The following is a 13,556-nucleotide window of genomic DNA, read 5'->3' on the forward strand; positions in this document are numbered from 1 at the left end:
GAGGTGGAACTAAGTCCTGTAAATAAATCCCTCCATCTCAGCCTTCTTTGTCATTCCACTCTTTCAGCGTGCAAACACCTGAGTGTCAAACCCCTCTGCGCAGGCTTAAGCAAACTACAGCAGCACTTTGCCAGCAGCTCTGGGGAGAGCTGAGTCTGAAGGAATGGTTAGGAACACCACGAGGCTGAGAAGTATTTGACTTACTGTTCTCAGAGAGCTCCACCACGTAGTAGAGCACGGGGCTGTTGCCGTCGAAGGGGCGCACCCAGGAGAGCACCACGCTGCGGCTGTAGGAGGAGTTCAGGGTGGCCACCAGGTTCTGAGGGGAGTGAGGCAGCTCTCTGCAGGGGAAAAGGGTAAGGGAGGGGAAAAAAAAATAAACCAGCGCAGAAAAATTAATCTACATTTCATTCAGCTCCAGTCTTACAGGCAGTTAAAGGCAGGCGACATGAGCCCCATGCGATGATGGATATAAAACCACCAGCAGCTATTGTACAATTAAATAAATGAAAGATATCTCAGAATTCTTCACGATTTTAGCCTGTTTGGGGGGGAAAAAAAAATTATGCTGAAAGTCCCAAGGCTGATGGATAGAACAGCTAATGGACATGTTGCTAAATGTGTCAAAAAGCCAATTTCCATCCTGTTTTTGACTGAGCAAGTTGGTCAATACATTTCCTCTCTCACTTTTTCTCCCGTCTTACAATGATGTCCTACAATGTGACAGCAGTGATACGTATAAACAGCAAAACACATGGGAGATATGATTTAACATGGAATTTTTCATACTCAGGGAAGCAGAAGACGTTGACACTATCCACACAGAGCGACTAATCAAAATTACCATATGTATTCTTAGGCTACAGAACAGCTTGATTTACTCACGGATTCAGGCTTATCCTGTCATGGGTAGAATCCTTCCTCCCTATAATAAGGATTTTTTTGGAAGCACCCAACCATAAAATGTAGTGAAAATGCCTGCAGAAACCCCTTGGAAATACAACATAAAACATTTCAAAACCAAAAATAAAACAGCAGCTCAATTAAAATGTGTAATTTCTACACATAAAGGAAATTTGTGGAAAAACATTTCATTTGTACCCATTGGCTGAAAGTGGGAGCTGCATGGTGAAGTGAGAACACTAAATTCTGCTGCAACCCTTAAATGCTGATGTGTTTTAAGAGATAAAAGCCCTTCAGCATTATACTTAAGCATGATTTTGCTCCTTATCATGTTGATTCCTAAGGAGAACGAGGATTTCGGAGTGAAGGAAAAGCAGGGAGGGCCAGGTTTTACCCATTCAATCTGCTTTCCTCCTCAGGAAGGCTGAGGGTGACCCTTCCACAGCTCAGGCCAGAGCAGAAAGCCATGAGGGCACTCACATGCTTAAATTTAAAATGCAGCAATTCCTGCTTGTGATGTATTTTGCCACTGAAGGCTCAGAGTTATTTAAAAACCGCAACTCCTCAGCCACTCACCAAAATAAATACAGGCTCTGGCTCCAAGCCAGAACAATAAATATGTCCTGGATTTCTGTTTCTACTGGAAGATTGAGGAACATATGGAGAGCCAGACAATAGTTTTATTATTTTTCTGTTAAGCCGCGAATGCTTTTGTTTACGCATTTCTGATGGATACACACTGTGGAGTTAGCACCAAAAAAAAAAAAAAAAAATTGCTGGAAGAGCCAAAGAGTGGCAAGAAAAACACACAGCTAATGAGGCACCAGAAGCAGAAGGCACTTCCCTGCCCACCTCTCTCCAGGCAAGAGGGGTTGATATTTCCTAAGGCTAAACCTGAGACTCAAAGCCTTGTCTCATCTCATTTGACTTTAAACGCAGAACCAAATTAGCAGCACGGTGACCCCAGGCTCTTTCTGTAGTAAACATGGAATGACACCTCAGGGTGTGATTCAGATCTCAACTTCATTAAATTGCTTGCTTGAGATGCCTTGATGGTGAGGAGTTTAAGTTGACTGTTCTCACTCCTTTCTGGGCGTGCACTGACAGCTCAGACATGGCCACTTTGGGGCTAAAACAAACATCAGGCACAGCAAAGATCATGTGTGGGCCCAAAGGGAGTTGATTTTGATCACAGCACTGTGAAATTTTGGATAAGCACGTTTAGGGAAGAGGGGGACCTGGAAACAAAGCAGGAGGGTAGCTGACCTGGGAGACAGAGTGTGGCTGTCACTGGAAAGTGTGGGGGTGAAAGATATGGCCATTTACCCAGGGACTACAGGAGTGTGCTGCTTAATTTTGAATGAAACATTAAATTATAATAAACATTAAACCTCCACCACAATTTATCATTATGTCCTAGGCAAGCTGGTTGGAAAAGTTTTTGTGATTAAGCTGGCAAAGGTAATTACTGAAGGGAAGAGTGAAATGTCTTGTTGCTACATGGCTCACACAAGTCCCAGTCCCCACGTCATTTATCACCAGTCCCTGTGGGGAAGAGCTCAGAGAGGGGCTGTGGCTCCAGCTCCTCCTGGAAGATGATGGCCACAGAAGCAGCAGTGTGGGAGGAATGGCTGAGGGGGAGCTCACAGCAGATTATCCCCATGTGTCTGCTTTTCTGGGCAGCCAATGAGCACTCCTGGTATATATTATGGCTATTTTCAAGGTGTGCATTTACTACTCTTGATATCCCATACATTAGAAGGGCTCAATTAACAGCTCACTTGAAGACAGAGACTACACAATTAGGAAAGACTTAAAGTTCAGTCTCTTTTTCCAAGTGCACAAGACTCAGAAGACTTTTGAAAGAGTTTTCCTGTTTTTCTGTGTTCCCTGTTTTTAAATGCACAGACTGGGTTAAAACCTGCGGTTTTGTTTGCTTAGGATTCGGGCTCAGTAGCTTTTTCTCTCAGATTGACAAGGACAATCAGCAGCAGCACAAGGGAAATGGGCACTTTCTGTTCAGACAGAGATTGAGTAGCGTGAGCTGCTGCCTCCATCCAGGACACCCCATCCACAAATATCACAAATATCGGGTTTGTCTTTACCCAAACGTGTCCACGCTGAGCAGCAACAGATGGTGCTCACAGATTTAAACCCCTCGAGGCAGACAGAACAAGTGCCTAAGAAACACACCTGGACAGAAATGAATATTTAAAGCTACAAAGACATTTCAGCACAGGAGTGTACCTCTCTCATTGCAGTATGCAAAAGCAGAGATTAAAAAGTAGTAATTTCTACTTGAGCATGCACTTACACTTTGTCTCCTTCTCATTTGCTACCACATACCCTGTGGAAGGGATGATAAATGAGACCTGTACCACCATCATGAATATTCATGTTCCCCAAAGAGATCATTGCTTCTATTTTTCCTCTAAGAGGATTACTTTTCCTTGCTTCCAACACCCAAGAAATTATTGCAGAGCATTCTAATTTCAACCCTTTCTCAGGGTGAGGAGGACCTCAGACTAGAACTGGTCAGCACCAAGAAAGTGGATGAGGTTCAGAGCAATAACACCCAGAGCACTGAACAGACCTTGACCAGACACGCAAAGTGTAATTCCATCATTATCTTTCTTTTGTTCACTGAAGCCCCAACAGGAAATATGTGGAAGTTTTTCAGTAGAGAATATCTTAAAACCTCATTTTTCTAAGGCTGAAGAGTTGCACGGAGGCAAGTTTTCCGTAACTTATTTTATGTGATAGCAAAATATGTGCATGGACACTTTAAAATCTGTAATTGATAGATAACCCCAGGGTTAATGGCATTGCCACCAAGGTGACCTGAGGGAACTCTGACAAAGCAATTAAAATAGTGCATTTGCAAGAAAAGAACATGAAGTCATTGTGACAATCTGGGAGAGAAATATTAGCCAGTTGCAGATGATACATGCTCAAAACAGAAACCCTAATGTTTTGAGTCAGCTCATCACTGCCAGAGGGCAGCTGAAAAATTCACTCAGCAAACACATAGAGTGTTTTATAAAATTAGCTAAAAGCAGACTATTTGCTAAGAAAAATAAACCAGACACGGTTTGGAGAGACTTCTGAGAAAAATGTTCCAACAGCAGGTAATTAGAGAGACTGTGACTGAGGAGGGGATTACTAAAAAGGCACAGGAGATTAAGCAAGTTTTCTTGTCAGTTTCTGAAAAGCCCTGCTCCTGTTTTATAATGGACTCCCTCAGTCAGGTCCAGCAGGCAGGGGCTGCTCAGGAGCAGGTGGTTCATCTGCCAGGGCTGATAACAGCTCTGGGCTGAGGCAGGGAGGGAATGCAGCACTCAGCCCTGATGGCTCTGCTCCGAAAAGTTTATCGTGGTTTAAATTAACAAACGTGGCAACTGTTGCTCAGGACTTTGCAGTTTCTCTTGCGAAAGAATCCTCTCCAATTTCTGCAAGGCAGCCCTGAGTTTTGAGGCTCTCTGTCTCTCACAGGTCTGTAACACGGGGAATTTTGGAATTAAAGGGTTGCTGAGTTCCAGAGTGCACAGATTTATTTCCCATTTCAATCTGCTCAGATCTGGAGATGACTTGGGAAAGAGGTTTGAATTTTATGCTTTCTTTTTGCTGAAAACACCTACATTCCTGCTATACCTTCAATGACAAACAGACACAATGGCATTTATTTCCAAATGCATTTCTGGGAGATATTTCTCCTTTGAGTATCAAGTGCACTCAGACTCAGCAGTGAACCTTGAGTCTTGGATGACATCTCAATAGAGAGCTTGGAAAAATAAATAGAAGCCTTCTTTCCAGCGAGGAAGGAATAATATATTTTCAAGTTTGACATTCCCTCTGCTTTCTCTCCCTGGAGAAAGGAGAAGAGATGGGCAATTGGAACCAAGGGATGTGGGATCTGTATCAAGTTACATTTGTAATTGGACATCATTTTTATCTCTTACCCTGCATTTGTCACACCGATTTTAATTTTAGCAATAATTTTTTTATAGGATGTATTGGGAAGAAATTGGAAGAAGTGGCAATTATAAATAGTCCAATAAAAAGGGTATCCAAATTCATGGATAGATGGCTGACAAAGGCAATACTCTGCATTCCTGGCAACCCACTGGGGTTTATTATAAGTGGTTAGCTCCCCTCTCCTGCTTTTGAAGAAGACAGAACAATAATAGCTTTTCTCTGATGAAAGGGAACTGAAAGGAGATGAACTTGCTGCCAGGAATAAATTGCCTATTTTTGTATTACATTGTCCTTCCCATATATTTTGCATAGAAAAAGAGCCTAAAAGATTTTACTATATGTTGTGACATAACAGAGGCTTGTAGAGAGCTTTGATTTTCCAACAATGCAGCATTACCATACTTTCCAGTCACATTCATACAACAAAGAGATCCTCTAGCACGGGCTGCAGACAGGCTGATATTGAGCAGTGGGTATCATCAGGCACAGATAGTGGTAATTCTGCATATTTTATACACCCTGAGAATCCTCAGGATACTTTGAGCTGGAATCAGCACAGTTTCCCATCAGGTGAGTGATACATGCTGATAACTCAGCTTTTGCAGCTTTAGGAACAAGCCTTTTTTCCTCTGTATGTATTTCAGGCTGGTGTTTACAGGACTATAAAAGTAAGCTAAATGAAGCTGGGATGTTTCATAACATGCAATTACTTTCAGGATCAAACTCTGTGACTTGCAGGGATGCAAGAGAAGCGGGGGGCTCATCACCAAATGTATCTGATATGCAGTCGAGAAATTCTACCAGGAGAAAAACAAAGTCAGTGTAAAATTAAAATCTATCTCTTGCAGAATAGAAACATCACTCGCAAATGTTTTACCTCATGCAAATCAAATCAAGTGATGTACATGGAGAATAAACACATTTAGAGAGAAGACAAATGAATGAATAGAGTATCTTGACTAGCAATTAGTTTCTGTGCCCAAGTACCATCAGCGCAAAATTGATGAGCAAGGTAACCTTTGGCTGCACTTTAGCAAGTTCTTCATTAGTTTTCTGGCTTTCCTTTGCAAATATTTTATTTCTTCTTTCATGCTGAGGAACATGATCCATCCTGTCTGCAGCACCAATGTCTGTGCTGTGCTATCCACGCAGGTTCTTCCAGCAAGGAACGCCACCTTTGTCCCTGACCAAGCCTGACTTCCAGCAAGAGCAGGCAAAGGAAGAGAGAGTTTTCTATCCTTCTTTTCAGAGATTTGGAAACTGGACCACTCAGAGACTAAATAACCTGAAGGCTGATCATTTTCAATTGAATCATTTTGAACAAGAATCAGTAACAAACTTATTTGTGCCTTTGATAATTCCTCTTGATGGGCACAGAGGTGGAGGAGGAACATGCTGCTTCCTGGGAGGGGGAAAAGGTGGGAGAGATTTGGAGTTGTCAGGCAAGGCTATGTGGGACAGAGTTATCCATTGGTGGCTGCTCCAGTCTGTAACTGGTTGAGAGGCCTCCTTTGAACATTTGTCTGCCATTAGCGCTACTCGAGGCACTGAAGTGTAAGTGCTCATCGATGGGAATGTGCATGCCCTGTTTGTTAATGCTCTGCATGAGGGAATTACCCAGAAGAACAGGGAATGTTATAGATCTGTCATTCCAATACAAGCTGGAATTTAATTTAAGCTTTACTTCAGACGTTTCCTTTCCACATATTTTCTTCTTCATTTCACTCCTGTTGTATCGTGTATCTTTCTTCCTCGCAGATCTGTGCTGCTGAGCCAAACGATAATGATGAAAGCTGCAAGGAAATGCAATGTTTTCTGGCAGTATTGCACTACCTGCAGCCCTGCTTTGAAATGAAATGTCACAATTCAAGGTATTATTGAGTGACTTATCAGTTACTTGACTCCTCTGAAAGAGTGGGTCTGATAGATTTCTTTAATTCCTCCAGGAAAAACAGGAGATGGGCGATCAGCAACAGAACATCAAAGGAAGCAGAGAGGCAGGATTTAGAGGCAGTCCCAGTGCATGGAGAGCCAGCCAACACAGCTGGAACGGCTGGGGTGCCTCAGCAGGGCGCACAGGATGAGCCTCTCCCAACCAACTTCTAACCCAGATTTTATGGACCATAAAAAAAGCTCCTCAGTAGTCAGGGGGGAACTGGAAATAAATCCAATTCCCTGTGCTGTACTGGGCAGCTTTTGCTATTCAGCATTAGGAAACTGTCCTGCTACTGAAGTGTTTAGCACATATTTATAGCTTTGTTTCAAAGTCCAAGCTTTAACATTCTTTTCAGTCTTTACTCTGCCCTCCATTCAAAAACAACCTCAGAGAACAGCGTGGTTATGTAGCTGCAATATATTCTGAATTGTCTTCTGCTCTTGGATTCCAACCAGCAGTAAAATGCACTCCGGGAGGAGAGCTGAGGAGTGCTTAATTAGAAAAAGAATGTATGACCGCTCTCAGAAAGCGGGCATCTGATGGAGCCTTGGCACTGTCAGAGTGATGCTCTATCAAACAGCCCTCCGCACAGCAAATCTCAGAGGTGAACTCATTACACTGCCAACCACACAATTGCCATCTTCTCAGAGACATCAGGCATGACCAGCAGAAACAGATGCAATTTTAGTTAAATTAAAGCGTGCGTACTACTCGAGCAAATAAATAAATAACTCTACATAAAATATTACCTTCTTTTTTTTCTTTCATTTGATCTGCTCCACACATGTACCAAACCCACAGCTGTTGCTTTTAGTGATAAAAATAAAATGGAAGTGCACTTCACCCCAGTGGAATGACAGAAATAGAAAATATGGAACCATGTAATGACATTTTTATAATCCTTTTCCAGAGCAGAATGGCACTTTAAACATTTTTTTTGTTTTTATTTTTAAAGATCTATAGGAATAAAGACAGACATACATGAAAATATTTTTTTTCCCAGAAAAATGATGTATAAAGAGAATGCAAGAGTAAGCAATGCCCATCCAGGGAGCAGCTATTCTGATAAATGTTTAACAGAGAAAAAAATACTAAAAGGAAGAAAACATTTTCTTGCTTTCAAACTTTGGCATCACAGCACAGCATTTGGGCTCTACAGGAAAGCCCTACAGCAAGGGGTGATAGAAGGATTCAGGTTTAAAGGAACCTTAGGAGGTCTCTGGTCCAGTCTCCTGCTCAATGCAGGCTCAGCCCTGAGATCAGAGCATTTCAAAGCAATTTCATTAGCAATGAACCAGTCTTAATTTCCCTTAAAAAAAACCCACACCAAAAACTCAGAACTGCTAACTCTCCACAACACCTAGAATGAAATGTCAGTGAAGCCCCTGAGGGTGTCTGAAAGGCAGAGTAGGGAGCACTGGAGTACTCACATCACTTCCAGCCGCGCTGTCCGCGAGTCGTTCCCTCCGGAAGAAATGACCTCGCAGGTGTAATCCCCGATGTCCCCCGACCACGTCTGGCTGATCAGGAGGGTCCCGTCCTTCTCTACTGTGATCCTGGAGCTGCTGGATGGATTTATTACAGCACTGTCCTTCTTCCAAAGGTACCTGAGTGTTACAATGCTTCAGTTATTGATCACTCGTAAGAACACCAGAATAGATTTATTTTAACTTTGCTGGAAGGGATCAGCTCCTGTCATCACGTGTTAAAAATGACAGGCCCCTGCTGCTACTTTCAAGAGCAGTGCCTTTTACAAATTTAAGTTTTAGGTCAAGCGATCAGAATGAAAAATGCAATTCCATCTGAGATATTATGTATTTTACAAGGAAAAGATGGAGTACTCATACACATCCAAGTTCTTAAGTTCACCCCCACCAGAACATTAACTCTGCAGTTAATGGTGGGTGCTGGCCAGCTCAGTAACATTGGACTGCCAGGATCAGAAACTTGTAGAAGGTTTGCTAGGGCTCACGTATCAAAAACACCCCTCCCAACACGTCACAGAGGTGTGCAGAGCCCACAGACTCAATTTCCCACCTCTAACTGAAATTTTTATACCCATATTTCTCTTTCCAAAGTTCTTTCTGCAGTTCACCCTTCAAGCACTCGCCAAGCTCTTCCTTGCATTTTATTTCATTTATGTTGCTTTCAGACTACATTAATTTTTATGGCAAATTTATTTTCAAGTTTTGAGTTTCGTCTAAGTGCTCTAATTCAAGTTTTAATAGTCCAGACAAATTCTGGTTTCCTTTACATGGTTAGAACAGACTATAAGCCCAAGTTATTGAGTTGTTTGCAAAAACATGGGCATCTCTGGTGTGGCTTTTATGCACCCCAGAGTAAACACTTCTGAAATCCTATTCCTTCTCTTTGGCTTTTACTCTCATTAAGTATCAGCCTCTGACAAGTTGGTTTTATTGATAGTGTATTAACCTTGACAGTAAAATCATGGAAGGCTATATTGAATTCATGAAGTGGAACATAGCTCATTGTAAATAATACATAAGGCTGAAATGGAAGATGGGATTTGTATGATTAATGATACAGTGTACAACCTTATAATGCAGTAATAAGGGGTTTGGTGTGAAAATCTGGGGTCCAGAAACTTTTCACCCAGTGCTATCCATACAGCTTATAAAATTAAACTGGGATAAACCACACAAACGAGAAGTGCCACCACCAACCTGATTGAAATTCTGGGGTCGTGCGTGGCCTCGCAGCGCAGGGTGGCCGTGGTTCCTTTGATCACCGTGCTGTCCTCGGGAGGGCGGACAATGGAAGTGCGATCTGAAAGGAGCACAGCTCAGGTGAAATTAGAGCCTTTTGCCTTGGCCATTCACTCAGAGAGCAGCCACCGAGCCTTTGTCATTCAAAGCAAGAGGGACACTGCTCTTCAAGCCTCTGCTGTGAAGAATCCTCTCCCTCTACAGTCATTATGACACAGGTTACGCTGTGGGGTGCTGAGAGGCACAGCAGCACAGGGCACGAGTTCAGCCCGCTGGAGAAGAATGGTAAAACTCTCCAAACTCTCCCTTGGCTTGAGCAAGTGTCTGTGGCAACTCCCTAAAGTCTCAACGAGTGTGTGGCAGCAAACACCGAGTCAGAAAACAAGCCACGCTCAAAAACACAAACAAGACCAAGGAAAATCTGCACAAAGGAAAACACACTTGAAAAGTACTGAGAAAGAAGTAAACTTAAACAGCACCCTACAACCTCATCAACTCCAGGGCAGTGGAGGAGCTCCTGGAAGAAAAATCTTCCATATCAGAAAGATGTTGTTTACTCAAATGTTTCAGAACATCCTTACTCAAGCCCCTCCTAGAGGCTCAGAACACAATAATTGCTGTAACTACAGCAACCAGATCCGGTGTGAAAGATCCCCATTATGTGTCACACACTGGAGCAGCAGCAGGGAGCATCAGCTGAGGCAGGGAGACGACCAGGATGAGCTTGGAAGATATGTGGATAATGTTAATAAGTCCCAAATCCCTAGAGAGATAATCAGCATCTACTGAGATATCTCATACATGCACAAGGGAGGGGCCATCAGCACGATCAAAAGCTGACTCTAAATAGCATGGAATTTTTAGCATTACCCCTGATGCACATACGTAAGACTTCTGGCTTTATAGTGGTGCTGTTGCTACACAAACATTAGGTTACATTCACTTTTCTTCCCCTTGTGCAGTACAATGAACAGGAGCTATCTTTAATACCTGTAAGAAACATAGCTTTGAGAATTAATAGGAAGGATTTCCTTTACCTGATTCATACACCTGGATATCATTCAGTTTACAGCATCCTGAAATTTCTACCAACTTGATATTGCCAGTAAGACATAAACATGATGGCCACATGACACAAATACATTACAGTTACTGCCAGGAATGTTTGCAGGTATTCCCAATTTCAAAAGGAATAACGTGGCTGATTTAGTTTGCAGAGTTTGGGGATTAATAAATGCCAAATATGCACCACACGTCAGCAGCACAATCAGTGCTTCAAGTGCTGGAGAGGAGAGAAGCCACAACATTTCTGTATTAATCCTCATCATCTTCATTATTTTCAGTTGCTCTTAGTCCCTGCTCAGGGATCATTATTTTGTACCTTGAGTAGTAAAAACCATGTTACACTTCAATTGAACTCCCTTAGGAGTTACACAGGTGAACCTCTTGGATCAGACTCACTTCCTCAACAGAAGAAATATTAAAATACAGAGATCAAGAGAAAATGGTGAATGACAAAACCATTTCATAGGATGCCCTGTCCCACACCAGTCTGTAGCGTGAGGGATTAGCTGAAATCTGCTGCACTTTGATTGGGCTTCCAACAGCACCCAGAGCCACAAAAAATACAAAAGTGTGAGGAAAATCCCATCTGTTGTGACTGTGGCCACTGCCTCAGTACCAGCACGGACTGGTCTGTGCTACCTGCAGATTCCTGGAGGCAGAAACCACCTGCAAACAGCCAAATCTACAAGTTAAAAGCTCAGACTTGCAATGCGAGACGCCAAAGCAAAACCTGACTAAAACTGTAATTGTGATTGAAGCTCTATTTAAATACACTTCCTTTCACAAAATAGAGATTTATATGCATAATTCTCCAAACAAAAAGGGTATTTGTGATAGGCTTCCTAAAATAGACACATTATTCCTATTAAATCATACAAGTAACGCTATTAACGAGAAAAGCATAATTACTAATGAAAATTTCCTGAGCATACAACAAAAACTGATTAATACTTGATTAAAGTTAGACTTTAAACAAAGCACTATCCTTACTCCACACTGTCAGCATCACAAAAGCATTCAGAGCTCCTTCAGAGTTGGCTGCACAGCAAGTGTAATTGCCAGCATCCTGCAGGAACACGGGCGTTATCTGGAGCCCTCCAGACTCCAGGAGAACGAAGCGAGGAATCTGCACCGAGCCACTGGCTAAGATCTGCTCTCCTGAAACACATGGGGAGCAGCATGGTTAGTGCCAGGCAGGATCAGGGATCAAGGACAGCTCTCCCAAAATGTTACATCCTGCCCAGGCCACTGGGTCATGATGGCCCCACAGCGAACCCGCTGCTCACAGGGCCAGGGGAAGGGGGAAGAGAGGCTCTGAATGGATCTACAGGATCTCAGTAGCAGGAATGGACAGGAAAATGTGGATTACAGCTCTTCTACACGCTGATAACTGGCTACCTTTCTTCCAGGAGATGGCAGGTCGTGGAGCCCCTGAAACTTCACAGGTCAGTACTGCAGTCATCCCCTCGGTGACTGTGGTGTCCTCTGGGGGCTGGATAAAGGCTGGCTTGATGTCTAGAATAAAAAATGCAAACAAACTCAATGCCTCACCTCTCAGAAAGATCCTTTAACTGTTACTGTGGATTACTTTACATCCGCTTTTATAGAGCTGATCATGGAGAAGGACATGACAATAAGACATGAAAACCTTTCAGCAGTGACTGTAACCTTTTCTTATTCATCTCCCAGGAATTGCCTAATCCTGTTTATTACCTACACAGAAAATAAATATCTATCAGTGCTTGTACCTGTACAAGTAAGATAGGTTAAAGAAAAAGGAAGATAAAGCTCAAAATGAGTGTTTGGGGGCAACTTGAGAAATCTAGATAAACAAAACTATTTTCCTTCATCTTCATAACAGAGTTCTTTAAGATAAAAAGCAACTTGAGAGAGGCATTAACTTTGAAACTTAAATGTCAGCCAAAAGAATTTAGAACCTGAGCCTTATCCAAGACATTTTCTAAGTTTCTCTCTCTCTTATTTTCCCCCAGTTGCATTTTATTGCAGTTTTTTCCTGCAGTTTCCTAGATCTATATTGAACTGGGGCTGATTTATTTTCTTAGGCCAGTAGGAATTCTGGTCAGTATGTGCGAAGTGCTCTTGGGCTAAAATCAGCTTCCTGAAGGGAAGTTTAATATTACAGAAATGACTGTTAATAATCACTCTTAAAAGAGACTACTAGGATTTGTAATTCTTCCATAGAGAAGCATGCACTTCATTAACAAAACCATTTAATCTGACTTTTTGGCCAAAAAAGACATTTAACTTGAACTTTCCTTCTTTTCCCTGACCAAATGCAGTTGCAGACAAAGGCAAATAAAATGATAGCATGCACAATCATGAAGGAGTAGCTCAAGTTCAGAATGGAATTACATTAGAGTGGAAATTGGAAGGAAACGAAGAAAAGATAAAAGTATTTCACAATTAATTTTTTTTCTTTTCACTAAGATCTCTTTTTGCCATGTGAAATAGGGGAGTCACCCTCAAGCTGAGCTCTTCTGAGGTCATGGAGAGCTTTTCCAGACAATTCAGCAGATTGTGCTGAGGGCACAGGGGCATTTTGGGGTTCCTTACAGCTGGGGCAGCTACCCTTGACAAGAACTCAGAGTTCTGCGGGTTGAACTAAAGCAGCTCTGAGAAATGTGATGGCTGTGGGGTCACCTACAGGGATGACACCTCCTGCACCCCGTGCCAGCCCTCCCCACTCACTGGTGACATCCAGGTAGGTGTAGGTCTGGATCTCCCCAGCCTGGTTGCTGGCGAAGCACTGGAAGATGCCGGCGTCCTGCGGCCGCAGCGCGTGGATGCGCAGCCCCCCGCTCAGCAGCACCTTGTACCGGGGGTTCTCCAGCCTGCTGAGGGGAACTGAGTCCTTGTACCACACCAGGGTGGGGATGGGAACACCTGCTCCAGCAAAAAGAAATCACTGTTAGTCTTTGCAGAGCATGTTT

General features: G+C 42.8%; 1 protein-coding gene across 1 annotated transcript in view; it reads right to left on the bottom strand.

Annotated features, from left to right (window-relative positions):
* Positions 1-13,556, bottom strand: part of SDK1 (sidekick cell adhesion molecule 1) — a 385,562-nt gene that overhangs the window by 126,402 nt on the left and 245,604 nt on the right. The window contains exons 9-14 of the mRNA XM_084216867.1: positions 13,315-13,509; positions 12,004-12,120; positions 11,596-11,763; positions 9,499-9,601; positions 8,245-8,421; positions 205-341 (exon numbers count right to left, since the gene is read on the bottom strand). Of these exons, the coding sequence (XP_084072993.1) occupies positions 205-341; positions 8,245-8,421; positions 9,499-9,601; positions 11,596-11,763; positions 12,004-12,120; positions 13,315-13,509 (897 nt within the window). The remainder of the gene's footprint in view (positions 1-204; positions 342-8,244; positions 8,422-9,498; positions 9,602-11,595; positions 11,764-12,003; positions 12,121-13,314; positions 13,510-13,556) is intronic.

This window comes from Fringilla coelebs (assembly GCF_963513975.1).
Source record: "Fringilla coelebs genome assembly, chromosome: 16".
NCBI lineage: Eukaryota > Metazoa > Chordata > Aves > Passeriformes > Fringillidae > Fringilla > Fringilla coelebs.